Raw genomic sequence first — 17,600 nt, 5'->3', positions numbered from 1 at the left:
AGCGGCCCCAGTCTCTGGCTATTTCTCATGGTAACCGGCGTTGTAAAAGATTGAAGTCCCACCCCTCTCTGGCTCCTTCGACTCACGATGCGGATCGCAGAAACTCTTCTACTTTCGCTCCTGCGTGGCTCCAGCGCATCCCTGCCTTTTCTGGAGCTGGGGTGACCTGGAACCAGATGCAGGAGTACTACAAAGCTCTCCATCTTGTATTTGGACCCTTGTCTCCCTCTGGAGTGCCTGCAAGCCCCAAAGAGGTTGTAGGTGCAGTAACTGCATCATCGCCGGCGGGTTCACCCCTGGTGGCAGTTCCAGTCTCGGATACACAAGCATTGGTGCACGGTCCTTGAGGACTTCCACCAGTAACATCGGTTGACTCCGACATGACATTGGTCGCTCTGCCAGTGCCTATTTCTATGGCGCCAGAAGACTCTGAGCTGGAGTCATTGCACAACATGACTATGTGTTTCATAGGGTCAGTTTCGCCTCGGCTTCTTGCATCTGCGCCGACTTAGACCAACGCCTTTCCTCCTTCCTATGCGGACACCAGTATGGCACAGTTTATGGAGCTGCTTTTAGCGCTAATGGTTTCTGTGGATGTTTCACAGGACCAGTTGGGCTAAGAACATGACGGGATAGTCCCCTTGAAGCAGCCAGTGCTTGTGGCTCCTACATTGTTGGACAGCTGGTTTGCTGAGCAGCGTGAAGAGAGCGGGCTAGATTAATCCCCTGCTTCCACTCTTTTATCACCTCAGAAGCTAGTTATTATCCTTGCTAGTCGTGGGTTAACCAGTACTACCCTTTTGTGGGGCACTTTCTGATGTTTTATTGAGGGAATGGCAAAACCTGAATCAAGTGTACCAGTGGACTGTACTATTGCCCACAAATACCACCCTGCCCCAGGGGACCCCGCTTGCCTTATTCAACAGTTGACCCACCGCAACGTAGTGGTCCAGGCCATTACGGCGTCCCATGAGATGGAGAGCCTTCATCATCCCCCCCTTGACAAAGGGTTCAGGAAGCAGGATTCTTGCAAAAAATATTTTTTCAACCTCTAGTGTGGTGCCAGCTCCACCAACACGATTTGCATCCTCAGGTGCCCATGCCTTGTGGGACTCCTTGGCACAACTTTTACCTTGGTCCCAGAGGCTAACAAGGGCGAGTTGAACCAGTTGATTTTATGGTTTAAATCTTTTTATTAGTTTTAAGAGTGCAAAGGTAACAATAGCCGCCACCTACATCCACTGGCCGGTGGGGGACAATAGCTTAACTTCGTAATTGGGGTGAGAGGAGATAGAATGTAGAGAAAAGTCAGAATAGATAGGGCTCGGGTATCTAGGGGTGATCTTGATCCCAGTGATGTAGACTCCTGTCCACAGAGGGAGTGTTTTATCATGTGTGGATGTGGTCTTCCATGGAGGGATTTGCCTTAGGAGGTCGAAGGACCTGGAGGTATCTCGGACACGTGAGCTCTGTAAATTCCGAGGATAAGAATTCAATGGTGGTGCCCCATGTTTTGTGGAATCTGGAGTGTGTGTGAGTGTGTGTGTAAGACTGGTCATAATCTTTTTTCTTTTTTTGTGCCCACTACCTCCCATATTTTATGTAACCAGTCCAGTCTAGTCGGGATCTCTTCTGTTCCCCATTTAGACAGCAACACCTGCTTAGCAGCGCCCAGCGCTAAAGTGATTGCTCTTCCTCGATAGGGCTTGAGAGGGTATGTTAGCGCGTTAGGGAGTCCTAATATGATGTAGCTGGCGAATTTGGGTATTTCCGTGCGGTAGATGGTGTCTATGTCCTGCATAATTGAGTCCCAATAGGCTTGTATCTTTGGGCATTGCCTAAGAATATGGGTGAGGGTGCCAGGCTGTCCGCAGTGGTGCCAGTAAAGATTGTCCCCTCCAGGCTTCCACCGTGCAATTCTGGCTGGAGTGTAATACCAATAATGTGCTATTTTGAGGAACATTTACTTTCCGGTGGTGCTACTCGAAGCCCTGGCCCTATGAATAATATCCTGCCACTCTCTGGGGGAGAACTCACGTTCGAGTTTGGACTCCCACCGGTGCTGTGCGGGGGATTTAGTACTATGTTTAGGCATATTCAGGTGTATATATCTAATAGAAGGCGCTTATCCGAATTTCAGGTTATGTACTATTGTTCAAACTTAGTTAGGGGGCAGCTACCGTGGGGTAAACCTGTGCTTGAGTCACCTAGTGTCGCAGAACAAGATATTACCTATACACATCCCTGGGGACTCCAAAGTCTGAAATAAAAAGGGCAAATTCCATTACTCCCTTCTCGTCGAAGAGATCGCCAATTCTTTTGCAGTTGGCCTCCTGCCATTTAAGATAGCTGCTCCCCTCTCTAGCCGTAGGGAAGTCTGGGTTGCCTATGAGTGGGATCAATGGGGACATGGGGTTGAGAGTCCACAAGGCTCCTGCACCCATATTTCACACCCCAAGGGTGGCTCGTAGAACCAAGGAAACATAAACCACAGTCGGCGATGTAGTTTTGGGAGCCAGGCCACCTTCCAAATATGCATACCTGTGATGGAATGATCAATAAAGCACCAGAACCAGTTGATTTTAGATGGTCACCAGGCGGTCAAACTGTTCATCAGGTGTGAAATGGGCTCCACTGATTCCATTGATCGAACCATGGCGTCTTCTGTGGCACTGTGCCCGCACTCCTGGCTTCGGACGCCGGGATTTTCAGAAGCTGTCCAGTCAGCCTTGCTTGACATGCCATTTGACGGGTTAATCTTTTTGGAACCCGAGCAGATGCAGCCTTACGTAGGTTTCAGGCTGTTCGGGAAGGGCCAGACCCTTAGCTTACCCCCTTCCCTTTTTGTTTCTTGTTATTGCAATGCTGTTTTGTGCGTTTCGTGGCATCAGTCGCCAGATCAGTGTTTCTGCCCTTGTCTTCTAGTGCTGCTGGCTAGCTGCCTGTCTTGAGATCCCTGCATGGGGTTTTCCTCTACTGACAGGTGCGATTCTTTGGATTCCCCTGTTCTGTGAATCCCTTGTCAAGCGATTTTCTTAATCCTTATGTGATATTGGCCACTTGGGCTTGTTGCCCTTTCTTCTGTTCCTTGACTGTGGCTCAGGACTTGTTATCCTGTTCTGTTATTGCATTGTAAACCTTGTTACTTGTTTGCAGTACTTTTGGCAGCCTCTTATCTCCCCTTGGGGTCTATCATGTATCAATGGTACACAATTGGGGGCATGCCTAGCTGCCCAAGGTGGCGGACGTGCTCTAAGTCCGCTCCATGCCCTAGCCCTCAATTATCCTGGCCATCCTTTCATTAACCTGATTGATTCCAGGAAAACAAGCATGGTAGGCACTATCTAACTGTGAGGGATCCAGCGGTGACCTGCATAGAAGAGTAGGTGCTCTGAAGCCCCAGTGCAAGGGGCGCGGCCTACCTTGTGCCAGAACATACGGCCCGACCGGTGTGGCTGCATTACTCCCAGGGACGAGGAGCGCCCATCGGAAATACCTTGGCTGCAGCTGCTGGTGCCATAAGCTGTGCCGGGCATCTGTGCAGCCTGGTGCGGGTGTGCAGGGCGGCTCGCGAGCCCTGGGCAGAGGCGGAGCTGGATGGCCTGCGGTGTGGAACAGACCCGGAATAAACAAAAGCGTCCAGACGGCTCTCACAGCAGACACTGTGGATGCCGACGGGGCTGCGAGTCGTGGGCACAGAAATCTTAGAAGAGGTGAGCCAAGCGAAGGGGTTGCGTGATAGTGCACATGGCTAACGAGGGGTGGCCCAGGGGTAGAATCCTAGGTCCCCCTCGAGCATTGCAATATGGTGGCAATGTGAAGAGCGTTTTGGCTACTTGAGGGCCACACATCACAATCCCTGGGGCACAGCCTTAAACTGCGCACCACCAGTGATATGAGGGGGAGGTGACACGAAGGTCGGTTCAGGCCCAGGCCGCCTCTCCCTCCATCTCCCGGGACGACAATGTACTGGCTGCAAGTGACCCTCTTGCCATCCGGGCAGCGACGGGGACACCCAGAGAAGGGATTGCCACTGAGCCTTATCCCGTGGATACACATGCTCTCCCTCCCCTTGAGACTAATTGAGTACTACCAGCCCGACTCCGCACAGACCACGGCGTTGCAAGCACCGGCACGGGCAGTCAGTTTGGGCCTGATACGGTTGCCCGAGGGAACGGAGGCCTTCATGAGCTGAGTCCCAGTAATACTCGGGGGACGATTTCCATGCCATTTGGAGGGGGGTACTTATGGGGCACTATGTTGATGACTTCTCTCTTTCACCCTCCTGCCTCCACGACAGCTAAACTCAGGCAAACACCACAGCAGTGGCGACTAGGAGGCCAAGTCGGGACTGGGCCGCTTTCCCGCTGACAGGCCTCTTCTCAGCTCTACAAGCAGAAGAAACACTAGGCAAAGCTTGGGTGCAACGTAACAAGCCCCCTACTAGATCCATACAAGTGGGGTGGGCCTGGAGACCCCATCAGCACTAGACCACTGTGGTCAACCTGCAGCCTGGAGTCACCGAAGCACAGCAACTGGCCATCTCATATACCCCTCTACCTCTGAGCCAAGGGTGAACGTATTAACTGCCAGCCCAACTTGGAAGGCACCTACCTTCTCCTTGGTCTGATTCCCTTCCTGAAGTATTGGTCCACCTACTAATCACTCCTAATTCACTGCCAGGCAGTGACAAACCAAGCATCCCCGGGCAAACCCAGGATGCGCCTCTGGACGGTACGACTAGCTGGTGGACACGTGAAGATACCACCCACAAAATACCGCACGTGTTGGCATTCAGGCTTGGCCAGGAGACTCTGCAGGAGAAGGACAGCTCAATACTTTCTCACCAACGTAATCTGGTGCATCGCAGTAAGTCTTACAGTCACACAGTTACTCTACAGGACTTACATGGACCACATTTGCATCCTTGAACACAAGTTAGATGACGCAGAGGATCGATCACTTCACAATAATGTGCGCATGATTGGCCTTCTGAAGGGGGCAGAAGGAAGAAACCCGGTCGAATGTAGCTGAAAGAATTGCTCCCGCCAGGTGTTCTCTCCCTTCAATTTGTGGCAGAACAGGCTCATATTGTAGCAGCCCCCCGACCACCATCTGGATCCTACCCCCAACCATTTTTGTTCAGAGTTCTCAGTTTTCGAGACAGAGACACAATGTTAAGGGAGATTCGGAAAAACCGCGGGCCCAAAGTGCAAAACGCAACAGTCCTCATTTTCCCAGATTACACTGCCTAATTGCAAAAGAGATGGGCCTCCTTCGGGGCAGTGAAGCATCGATTGCGGGGGCTTGACCTGCGATATTCCCTACTGTTCCTTGCCCAGCTACGGGTGGTAAAAGATGAAGCCTCCAGCTTCTTTGACACACCATCGGACGCATGGGACTGGCTAGAAGAGACAGGCTTTGCAGCATCTTCCTGGCCACCCATATTCTAAATTGAGTTACATATATAGTATACATTTATATTAGTATGTATAATTGAAATAAAAAGGGGTTAAAGTTAATACTTACCTGTGAAGTAAAGGCATGCAAAATACAGGTGCTTCCCGTATAATGACGAGAGGAATTTGAGCTTCTGGCATGAGTGTTACCCCAAAACCGGTCAGGAAGACCTGACTTGGCAGTTCGGGCTGGACTGTTCCCATGAGGAACAGGGTCAAGACTGATTTGCATATGACTGGGTCTGAACTGGGGTGGCAAAGTGAGCTAAAGAACAATGATGGATTCAACCCAGATCTGTTACTGGGGCAGCAGCAGCTCCTTTAGAAGAGTGTCGGTCTCCTCAGCCTCCGATTATAATATAAATAAAAATGTACCATTTATATATTTTTTTCCGGCTGCAGGCGCTGTGCATTTTTTTTATTGGCCATGAGCCGAGTTGTGTATGATGAGTGGGCAGAGCTAAATACTAACTAGGCTCACGCTTGCCCTTAAAAGTGTGCATGTCAGGTTGGCCTACTGCTTTTCTGTGGCCAGCCTGACATGCGCACTAGAGGACTATCAGCATCCGTGCATAGTGAGAGGAGGGGGGTGGACAGCCGCAGCTCCCTGCAGTCAGAATGAGCGCTTGGTCCACCTGCCCGATCCAATCCTGGCACTGCTTTCAGCAAGGTAGCAGCGTATGGATTGGCCACGACTTGCAGCACTAACCGCAATTGCACCCAGAGTCCGTGTTGAGACCTTTGGCCAGTCTAGCCGAGTTCCATACTGACCGAAAGCAGCCCTCTCTAAAACAGTGCAAGATGCCCTATGATGAGGTAATTTAAGGAATTCTTGGCCGAGGCGGCAATCGGATACTGTCTGAATGGGTTCAGTTACGTAGCGTTTCACTGACACATCTGCACGCATGCTGATTAATCCTACATTTCCATTTTTGCATGCTCCGGGCGCTCAGCCTCGCATTACTTCATGGTGGCATTTCTCGAGTTTTTTTTTTCCCCAGAGTTTTATAGAGCGCGAACTTGACCCGAATACGAATCGGGTATCATAGCGCTTTACATAGCACCAGTTACGTTACATGAAGACACACATTCATTTTTGTTAGGCACAGGGAGATTAAGTGATTTTCCCAGAATCTCAGGATGTTTAGCGTTATTATCGAGACTCAAACCCAGTTCCCCAAGTCCGAGGTCGAGCACCCTAGCTGTTAGGCCAAATCCTCTCCCCACCTTGTATCTGACCACAAGCAGCTTCCAGTTCATTGAGAAACCTAACACTGAGACATAGTCAGTACGATTCCTTGCTGTCACCACAGGTCTCTGCAGACACTGCAGACAGAGGAAGCCCATCACCACCCCACACCCATCAAGGGCTCTGTAGTGATGTGGAATGATCATGTTCAGTGTTCGACGCAGCCTGAGGAGACCGGACTTTTCCTCTGTCTGTTTGACTAGAGTTCAGGACTGCAGCTCAAGAGGATTAGCAGTGTCCCCGGAGCCTGATCATTACATGGCTGGTTGCAGATCAGTTATATGTGCCCCAAACCAAGACTTAGAGCAAAATCTCTTCAAGAGAAAAGATGATGTGGCATAGCAGCCAGAGCTGCTGACTTTGGAACTGTGGAACCAGGTATCAGCATTGGTGTTGGCTCAACATCCTGTGATTCTGGGCAAATCACTTAATCCCTTCATACATAAAATACAAAAATGAATGTGTCTTTGTGTAACGTAACTGGTGCTCATGTAAATCGCTATATGAAACTTTTAAAAAAGAGCTTGGTATCTGGCAGCTTAAATCTTATTTTTACTTTATGGCCAATTCCGGAGTGCAAAGGTGAAATGCTATGAATGGATCCATCTTTCGGCATTTTATTTTTTGAAGAATATGTTCTGTGCAGTATCACCAATTTTCTTGGCTCCAATCGACCAATACAGTTAAGAAGCAGAGCTATGTTACAGATAGAATACACTTTGGGTGTCTATTTTCATGGGTGGGTATGTGTGATTGGCTTGGGATAGTTGGGCAGTTTGGAAACAGACCAGTTAGGTAATATGTCTGGGGAATTTTTTGGCTTGCTTGTAATGATCCTTGACAATTGGGTGGTAAAGTGCCCATCTACATTTACTCTTTTTACCCCCAAATTGTTGCAAATGTATGATGTAAAATCCGCTACTTGAATCACTTTTTTTCAACATGTGCTTGTGGGGGAAGAACACCTCCCTCCCCTCCCCTTCCATCTTCCAATTCTCAGTTTGGGCTCGCTTGCTGCGCATTACAGTCGAATCTAACATTTTCTGCCTCACTATTTTTGATCCACCAGCTACCACTGGACTGGGGGCGTGTCTGAAAAGTTTCAGCACTCCGTCCATCATTCCCTTGTGTTTGATCCCAATATAATGACATGCAATGGTAAGGCATGCCCAATATAAACAGAGCTATAAAATGACCCCCAATTTAATGACTGAAGTAGCAAATGATGTTTTGTGGGGTCGGCCTTGTAGTAGTGTGTGCTGTTCCCCCTCACAGCTTTATAAAAGCTGTTGTGAGTACATAGCTTCCTTCTACTTTGCTCATAGGTGGAGAGGTGGAATTTGCAACATGTGGATGTGGAAGAGAGATGTTTTCGTTTCTTTCTTAAATGTGCGGCTGCTATCAGCTACCACAGTCTTCATGTCCTTTAGTTGTGCCGATTCACAATTGAATTTGAGTGTTCCATGTCCCACCAAAGGATGTGGGGCACTGTGAACAACCTGTGGGCTGTGAGAAAATCCATGCTAAATTTTGAGGGACTTCAATTTTTTTTAATACTTTATTTGTAATGTTTTAACTTGCAGATCAAAAGAAACCATCTGACTTGAGTATACTGCAGAGGAGACATACAAGAAAAGGAGGCGGGGAGGAGATGGTGGAAAGGTTGCTGATGTCCGTCCACTATATATGGATGGAGCAATAATGAAGTATCATCAGTTAAAGTCATGTCAGTGGGAGGCTCTAGTTTATGAATGTTATCGTCTTCATTGAACTCCAAACGTCTCTTAAGAATCTGTGCCCTCATTTTCTGAATAGCCCGATTTTCTGTGAAATTAATTACCCCTTCCACATCAGTTCAGAGCCATGTTTCCCTCCTATTTGACTCTTGAGATAGATTTTTAATGTCATTTCAATGTGAGCATTTTTTTGGGCAAGCTTGCAGGTAATTCCTGCATTGGATAGATGTGCCTAGTCTTTGTCTACCATAAATGCAATGGGGGTTATGTTTGTTGCTTCCAACAGTGGGCCAATGTTATCCTGCCTGCTAGGAGGAAATGTGTAATAAATTCCCCCATGTGTGAGTGTATTGTATAAACCATGTCTTCCCGCGGCTGATCTGAGGGTATTACGTCTGGATCGAGGGGAATATGGATTCTAATTATGTCCTTTATGCGGTTCAGCAAGGATGCCAAAAACGGTTTGAATCTGAAGACCAGACCACCAAGTATGCTCCATAAGGCCCCTGATTGATACTCCACCCATCATATATCAGAGCAACTAAACTTAACCCGAAGTCTGAACGTAGTCAGATAGCACCTGCTGAGTACCTTGTAGATGCTGTCGTTGTATTTAGTGCAGGTAGAATCTGTTCCCACTCTTAGTTAAAAACAAAATTGATTGTAGAGTGAGCTCTATTCACCAGAGATAAACATTTGTAAACGTCCCTCTAGTGTCTATGTTGCAGGCGCCAAGCCTCCAACAGACTTAGAGAGCCGATGCCGTTCAAAAGTGCCTTTGGTGTGCCAGAGTTAGCCTGTCTTGTAACTGATCTGTCTAGAGCATCGTCAAAAGCTGTGTTAAAATCTCTTCTGATTATCAATAAGTCTTTGTTTGGCCACATATTGAACAAATGGTGATCTCTCTGTCCTGTAAATGGTCACTAATGCCTTTCATTTTTACCTGATTGGTCCCATAAGATGGTGTCGAGATGGAAAGCTAGATTCCCACCAGAACAATATAGCCAAGCCCTTTGTTTTAATTGCTGCATGGAAGTGATATTGATGAAAATAACCAATAAGATTTGAGTCTGGTGCATCGTTCTATGTTGGGTATCCCCTTTAATAGGACTATATCATTTTCTTTAACATGCACCTCCTTTAATATTGAACTTCTTTTAATCGGGGAATTTAAGTCCTGGACACAGTATTTTGAGAATGTCTCTATGAGGCTTGGGTATAGTTAAAACCTAATCTCGAACACCTATCTCCCCTGTAAAGCCTTCTAAGGCTGAAACACTTGACTCACTGCTAAGTACGCTCAAGCACTTTTAAGAGAACCTATTAACCTGAATCATGGTCCTCCAAAAGTCCTCATACCACACAGTGACCCACCCCTCCCCACCCCCCTCAATCTCCCAGAATACTATACTAAAACTAAATTAGAAACAGTTAAGAATATATGAACAACATCCTAAAACGTAGCAACATCAGAACATAAGACCTGAGGTCTATAAAGACAATCAAAACACAGTTAGGAGGGAACGGCAGCATCCAAGGCCATCTGGTTCTGGGGTTTTGACCGGGAAATCCTCACAGGTGCCTCAATCGGAAGGGGCTATCTTTGTACAGTGGTTTTATCGATTGAGGACCTCTGAAGAAAAGAGGTGTAAGGAAGCAATTTGAAAATCCGAAGGGGGGTTCAAATGAGTGGAGAGCATAGGGTACTCTAGGTGCAAGTAGTTAAAGTTGAACTGCAGGAGTCTGGCATCAAGCATCTTCCAAGGTTGCTGAGCACACTTTCCTATCTTTTTTGCATCTTAGTGCCTCTTCTTTCAAAGGTTATTCATGGTCATGTTCGCTGGCCAGTCCTCTGTTGGTTACGCCTATCGCTATGTGTGAACCGCGGATTCCCAAGATCTTACGAGCCTGGTCAGGTCGGCGAACAGTGTGCGCCTTCCGATCGTATGCACATTTTCAACCACTGTCTTCATCTCCACAGGACTCACCTTTCCTTAATTGAAAATGTATTATATCAGTTCCTGGACTGCATATACCTATTTGGAATTGTAATGGTATGTCAGCTTTAACTACACTATGTTCAACTGATCTTTTTAAGGTAAATGTATTTTTTTTCTTCTTCTAATAGGAAAGGATCCTTGGACTGGTGTAGGAGAAGTACGGACACCCAAAGTAGCAGGTCAGGCCGCTTCTTATTTCTCTTTAATATCTACCAGTCCAAAATCTGAGAACAAATTTTTGTAGTGTACTTTAATTGGCAATTAATCATCTCCTCTATATGACTGTTGCATTTAGAAGGCAATAATTTAGCCATTTTGTTTTGTGACCATTGTGACCTGGAAGCCTATGTTCTTATGTGTTCAGGCGATCATTTAATCTGAAAGAGACACGTTAGTGATAGATTCCTTACCTTAGAATATCCCCAGGCGTCAGACTGGATCCGGAAAGTTTTTCATCAGCAGTACCCCTGCGCATCGGTAGGTGGCGTTGTGTGGCTTCGCGTCTGTCGCTGGCGTCATATGCGCCAAGATGATGTCACAGAGACTACTTAGGTACCACCCATGTGCAGATTCGGTTAGAGTCACTTTTTGACTAACTTTTTTGAGAGTTTTGTCTCTACTTCTTTTGGAGTCTTTGACTCCTGGTTCCACGTAGGGATGACTGGGTTTAAATCCTGCTGGTCCTGCCGCCTTACGATGTTGGGGGCCAACCCCCATGGCATCTGTCTCTACTGTCCGAAGCGCAACCATGGCTCCTGGTCATGTTCTGATTGTCTAGCCATGGCTCCGAAGGCTTTGCCGGAGCGGTACTGAAAGCTGCTGGAGGCCCGGTAGTCGTCTCCGTGCCGTTCGAGGTCCAGGGTTCGCTCGAGGGACCGACCGCGGAGCCATCACCATCGCTCCTCGGGGTCGAAGTCTTCACACTCAGAATCGGGTAAGAGACGTCATTAGAAGAAGCGCTTACGCTCTCCGACGTCCCCTCGTCGGTCTCCGGACGCGGGGCCAGGGGTACTTCCCCCAACGCAGCTCCGTTGGAGCCTGTGAGTCCCGTGGCCTACCCACCTTATCCGGGTCCATCGGCGACACCGGCCCAGTGCAAGAATTTCTTGCTGTCATGGACTGCCTTTCCAGGCCTCGGGCTCCTGCTGGCGCTCCTTCGGGCCCTGCAGTCCCAGCTGAGGGCCCTTGCATGCCGCCAGCTCCGCATCCGGCCCCGGTGCCACAGGGTCCTCTGCCGGCGGCTCTGGCCCCTGCAGCGCCGTCCCCGGCACCGCAATGGGTCCCGTTCATCCCACCTCCGCCCTTGCCCGGGTTTCTTGACAATTTTTCTCCGGGTTGGGACCCTAATTGGGACAAGGCGCCGGATCGGCGCCGTACCCCGTGCCGTTGGACCATTTGTTTTCCCCTGTCCCTCCCCCGCCGCAGCAGCCTGTGCCTCAAGCGGTGGAGGAGGGGGACGACTGGGAGGGGTCTGAGGACCCTCTTGCATGGCAGTGTGAGTCTGAACAGGAGTGGGCGGAGGAGTCGGAGGATGCAGGTGGCCTTGACCTCTCTTCTGAGCCTGGTTTTCTGTCTCCTTCTGCTGTCATGGAGGAGGGCCCCACATATACTGTGGTGCTCCGTAGAGCAGCTGAGGCCCTTGACCTTGATCTACCTACTGTCACTCTCAAAGCCAACCTCCTCACTGAAGTTCTTCAGCCGGTGGCACGTTCTATGGTGCCTCTGCTTCTGTTCAATTAGGCAATAACGGATGTTTTGATGGGCATCCGGTCTAGACCAGCCGCAGGGGTTCCTGTGGATAAGAACGTGGCCAGGCGTCATCGCCCGGCGCCGGGTGAACCTGCCTTTTTAACGAACCATCCAACTTAGGAGATCCTGGTTATCCAGGCCTCCACTTCCCAAAGCGCATTCCCTACCGCCCCGCTGGATAAGGAATCAAAGAAGTTGAAGCAGTTTGGCAAGAAATAGTTTTCCTCTGCCAGCTTGGGACTGCGGGTAGTCAACACCGCATGCCTCTTGGGCCGCTACTCTCACGCTGTGTGGGACACGGAGGCAGAGATGCTGCCCCAGGGTCTGGAGGAGGTTAGGGCTGTACTTTCCCAAACTGTTGCGTAGAGGAAAGACGCCGCAAAGTTTGCCATCCGCTGTGGGCTGGACACCACAGAATCTCTGGATAGGGTGATCTCCATGACAGTGGCACTACGTCGCCATGCCTGGCTGCGGTCCACGAGGTTTTCAGGGGATGTTCAGAGTTCCCTCATGGACATGCCCTTTGATGGTACTCGCCTGTTTGGAGATAAGGCAGACCGTGCGCTGGAGCGTTTTAAGGACTCTCGGGCTACGGCCAAGTCCTAGGGTCTCTCCACCACGCGCCCAGCCACGTCTGCCTTTCGTTCCTTTCGTGGCTACAGAAGGGGCACCCCTACACGTTCATTCAGCCAGAAGCCTGCGCAGAACCAACCTCAGCGCGGACGTGGGGGTTGCCGTGGCGGCACAGGGGGCCAGCGTGCGGGTCAGTCCACCTCCGCTCCCGCAGCATCTGCCTCAAAGCCTTCCTAGTCCGAGCTTTGGGGAGCACCCCACACCGGTGGGTGGCAGGATTCAACATCACCTCCCCACTGGCATTCTGTCACTTTGGACAGGTGGGTGCTGCAAATCGTCCAAAGGGGCTACTCCCTCCCCTTCGAGTGTGCCCCAGCCATGCCACCTCAGTTCCACCGCATGCCGGGGGATCACTTTGCGCTTCTCCAACAGGAAGTCATGGCCCTCTTGGTCAAGGGGGCCATCGAGTGCGTTCCTGGGCCAGAAGTAGGACGTGGTTGTTATTCCCACTACTTTCTGGTCCCCAAGAAGGAGAAAGGGGGCCTGCGCCCCATCTTGGACCTCAGGAACGTCAATCGCTTCCTCCGGAAGGAGAAGTTCAAGATGTTGACTCTGGCTCAGGTCTTGGCTGCCCTCGACCCTGGAGACTGGATGGTAGCGTTGGACTTGCAGGACGCATATTTTCATATCCCCGTTCTGCCGGCCCACCGACATTACCTGCGGTTCACGGTAGGCCAGGAGCATTTTCAGTTTGCCATGCTCCCCTTCGGCCTTACCAGTTCCCCTCGGGTGTTCACGAAAGTGATGGCGGTGGTCGCAGCTCAGCTGTGCAGATCAGGGGTTTCAGTCTTCACCTATCTTGACGACTGGCTGTTGAAGGCGGGCTTGCCCCAGGCAGTCATTTCCCACCTCCAGACTACGGCCGGCCTCATGCATTTGCTAGGGTTCTCCATCAACGTGCCGAAGTCGCACCGGAGTCCTTCTCAGAAGCTCCCCTTCATCGGAGCGGTTCTGGATTCGACGCAGTTTCGGGTTTAGCCTTCCGAGTGCGAGTCCGGGATATTCAGGCTATGATTCCGATCTTTCAGCCTCTATCCCGGGTTTCAGTCAGAATGACCCTCCGGCTCCTGGGCCTGATGGCCTCTTGCATCCTGTTAGTGCAAAAGGCCAGATAGCATATGCAGGCTCTGCAGTGGGACCTGAAGTTCCAGTGGGCACAGCATCAGGGCAACCCTTCTGATCACGTCCCGATCTCGGAGGGCACTGCACGACAATTGCAGTGGTGGCTCACGAATCGCGATTGGGTCAATGGCAGATCCCTCTCCCTTCCCCAACTGGAGCACACAGTGGTGACGGATGCGTCCCTCCTGGGATGGGGCAGCCACTTGGGAGAGGCGGAGATCAGAGGCCTCTGGTCTGCGGCGGAGTCCTGGCTCCATATCAACCTTTTGGAGCTTCGGGCAATCCGACTTGCACTGAAAGCATTCCTTCCCTCTGTCCGGGGAAGTATGGTGCAGGTGTTCACGGACAACACCACCGCCATGTGGTATTGCAACAAACAGGGCGGGGTGGGGTTGTGGACCGTATGTCAGGAGGCTCTGCGCCTCTGGACATGGCTGGAACATCAAGGCATTACCTTGGTGGTTCAACGCCTGGCAGGCTCTCTGAATGCGAGGGCGGACAAACTCAGCCGCCGGTGCATGATGGATCACGAATGGCGTCTGAACTCGGACGTGGCACAAGGTCTCTTTCTGCAGTGGGGAGAGCCTTGCTTAGATCTATTCGCCCCCGAAGAGAACACGCAATGTCATCAGTTCTGCGCGTTAGAATTTCCAAGGCGGCACTCGCTCGGTGATGCATTTCGTCACGAGTGGAGCTGCTGTCTGTTGTACGCCTTTCCGCCTATACCACTTCTGCCCAGAGTGCTGAAGAAGATTCGGCGAGACCGTGCCCAAGTCATCCTTGAGACTCCGGATTGGGGACGAAGATACTGGTATCCCGAGCTACTCAACATGGAGATCGATCCCCCGATCCATCTGCCTATTAGGGAGGATTTTCTGTCGCAGCAGAAGGGGATGGTCCTCCACCCGAACCTGTCCAGCCTCCACCTCCATTCCTTACCGCCCCACTTCTGCGAACTGATTTCTAGGGTTAAGGTCATCCCTTTCAGGGCCCTAGTTTCATGTTACCAGTGGTCAGTTTCTTGCATGGCTCTGCATTCCTGGCGCGGAAAGTCGTGCACAGAGCTGACGTGAGCACGCATGCGTTGCGCCTAAGTAGTCTCCGTGACGTCATCTTGGCGCTTACCGACGCGCAGGGGTACTGCTGAAAAAAAACTTTCCGGATCCAGTCTGACACCTGGGGATATTCTAAGGTAAGGAATCTATCACTAACTAATGTCTCTTACAGATATATCGTTACACAAGTAGTAACTTGTGCATTGGGCAATGTTGCTCATTGGTTGTCTCTTATTCATTAATATTCAATATTCATTCATGTGAAAATAAAATATGATAAACTTTAGGTTTTATTGTGAATCTTTCTCATAGGACTGAAAATATAGTCACTCTTTAAATAACCCATCTCTGAAGTGAAATCCACTGATAAGTCAGAACCTATTTCTCCGTCACGAGATATTCATTAATATTTATAAACACTGAATACCTCCTCCTGAGTGCAAGGCCCTAGGAACACTTATCTGAAAAAGAAAACTCTTTGAAAGCATGAAGATGCCTATATTAATACCACATTTCCTGTTTTAGTGGTATGGTTTAGCACTCCTTTCTCATGCTCGACTCCTACATCTCCCCTGCCTGGTGCAGTCATCAGTGTATGCATGTTTGGACAACAGCACCCTTAAGGGCCTCCCTGAACGCTGCTGCGAGACTCATTACTGGCTCAAGAAAACACTCGCATATATCCCCAGACTTAAAGTCCCTAAAATGGCTGCCTTTTGAAGCTAGAATACAGCTAAAAATTGCAGTTATGACACACGCGGCCGTGCACCACAATGCACCCAATTACCTCGCTCAAAAGTTGTCTATATCAGGAGGTTCGAGATCCAATAGAAGTACACAAAATCTACTCCTGAAACCTCGTAGATTCCGGAAAGAGAAAACATACAAGCGCTCCTTCTCAGGAATGGCACCCAGGATCTGGAATGCGCTCCCTCCTGAAATCAGGCTTATCTCCTCCACTGCACTCTTCAAGAAAGAGGTGAAAACCATCCTTCTGGCCAAGATCTCCTGAACTTTATAGGTGCAGGATTAGAGACTCTGCATTGCTCTGTATCTCTGTCCACCTGGTCCTTTGGCACTATACTCCTACTTGATGGGGGACATTATTACGCTACTCTCTTAATACCGACCAATATATGATACACTTTGATATACTGATTCACTCTCCCGATGCCCCCTCTCAGTGTTCTCTCTACACTAAGTCATTGGTATAAATCACCCACACACCCATGGGTACCTGAACACCTCTGTAGTGGGATCAATGACTGGTGCCGTCTTATATTACTTGTTTACCTGCTTGTATATTGATATGCTTTATGTATGTTATTTTTATCCTACTATGTCAGTGACTATTATACTGCTTCCATTATCGCTGTTCACTCCTACGTCCCCTACCCTGTCATTGTGAAGCGCTCTGATATCTGTAAGGATCTTGTTTGCGCTATATAAAACTTTGAATAAATAAATACATAAATACTATTGGCAGTAGGTCCCTACGGACAACTAATTATGCATGTAGAGAAAGGATGACACTGTCCCACAGGAAATGTTGGATTCATACTCTTAGGGGGAGTCAAAAGGTGAAATCAGATCAGATGCGTTTTCTTCACAAGGACGGGGAGCATAACCGTTGACGTTTTATTCTTTTACTGATGTGTGCACCCCAGTGCCCTTAAGCCAAAAGACATGAGAGGTGTGTCATCTGCTGCTGATTGTCAGCATGCAGGGCAGGAACAGTGGCTGGCTGGATGCTCCAAAATGCCCACGTCAGATTGGTCAGCCGTCTTGTGATGGCCAGCCTGGCATGCTCATTGTGAAGCTCTCTGTCCCAAGCTGTCTTATACAGCTGGTGGAGAGCAAACACAGGCCTCCAGAGCCTAAAGGAGCGTCCAGACAACCCACTCCATCTAATCCTGGTGCTTCTCTCATGCTGGTAAATAGCACGAGATCAGCGTTTGGATCAGTTAGGGGAGTCCCACAGCAGACTTCAGTTTCAGAACACTGAGGAGGACGTGCGACAGTGGGTAAGTGCCTTTTATTTTAATTTTATTTATTGTAAATGTTAGTGCAGTTTTGTTTTGGAGGTTTAGAGGGAGGGGTTGTTTTATTATGGGGTTGTGGAGGGAGGGGTATTTTATTTTAGTCCTTTGGAGGGAGGGGGTGTTTTACTAAGGGCTTTTGGAGGCAGGGGGCGTTTTATTATGTTTTCTGGGAAGTGGTGGGGCACTTCACTCGCTCTATCACTTTCTAAGGTTACCAGCTACCCCTGAACCAGATACAGGTCTGCGTTCCCTTCAAGTCAAGGATGCATCAAATGGTCCCTATCCAGGGACATTTTCCATCCTGCATGAAGCTGGTTCCCAGTAGCCCTGTATAATTAGTGCAAGTAATTCCAGCCAGCATCCAGATCTAGTTGGTAAGGTCCTAGAAAGGTATGTCGATAGATCTTCCGGTTAGGGACTACCCCTCATCAAAAATATACACTTTAGTAGAATGAAACAAAATAAATGTGGAAGTATTAATAACTGAGTTCTAGATTGAAAATAATACAAAATAGATGTATTACAGAACTATTGTTAAACGTGGTACAGAGAAAA

At 49.3% G+C, this 17,600-nt stretch overlaps 1 protein-coding gene across 10 annotated transcripts in view; it reads left to right on the top strand.

The window, feature by feature from the left end:
* The window catches only part of LOC144754418 (zinc finger protein 618-like), a 1,175,017-nt gene that overhangs the window by 938,092 nt on the left and 219,325 nt on the right, over window positions 1-17,600 (top strand). For all 10 annotated transcript variants that reach the window (XM_078642172.1, XM_078642166.1, XM_078642168.1 and 7 more), the window contains one exon: window positions 10,573-10,623. In XM_078642172.1, the coding sequence (XP_078498298.1) occupies window positions 10,573-10,623 (51 nt within the window). The remainder of the gene's footprint in view (window positions 1-10,572; window positions 10,624-17,600) is intronic.

The sequence above is a fragment of the Lissotriton helveticus genome, chromosome 5_1 (genome assembly GCF_964261635.1).
Source record: "Lissotriton helveticus chromosome 5_1, aLisHel1.1, whole genome shotgun sequence".
NCBI classification, from domain to species: domain Eukaryota; kingdom Metazoa; phylum Chordata; class Amphibia; order Caudata; family Salamandridae; genus Lissotriton; species Lissotriton helveticus.
This window is presented reverse-complemented; position numbering and strand designations above follow the sequence as displayed.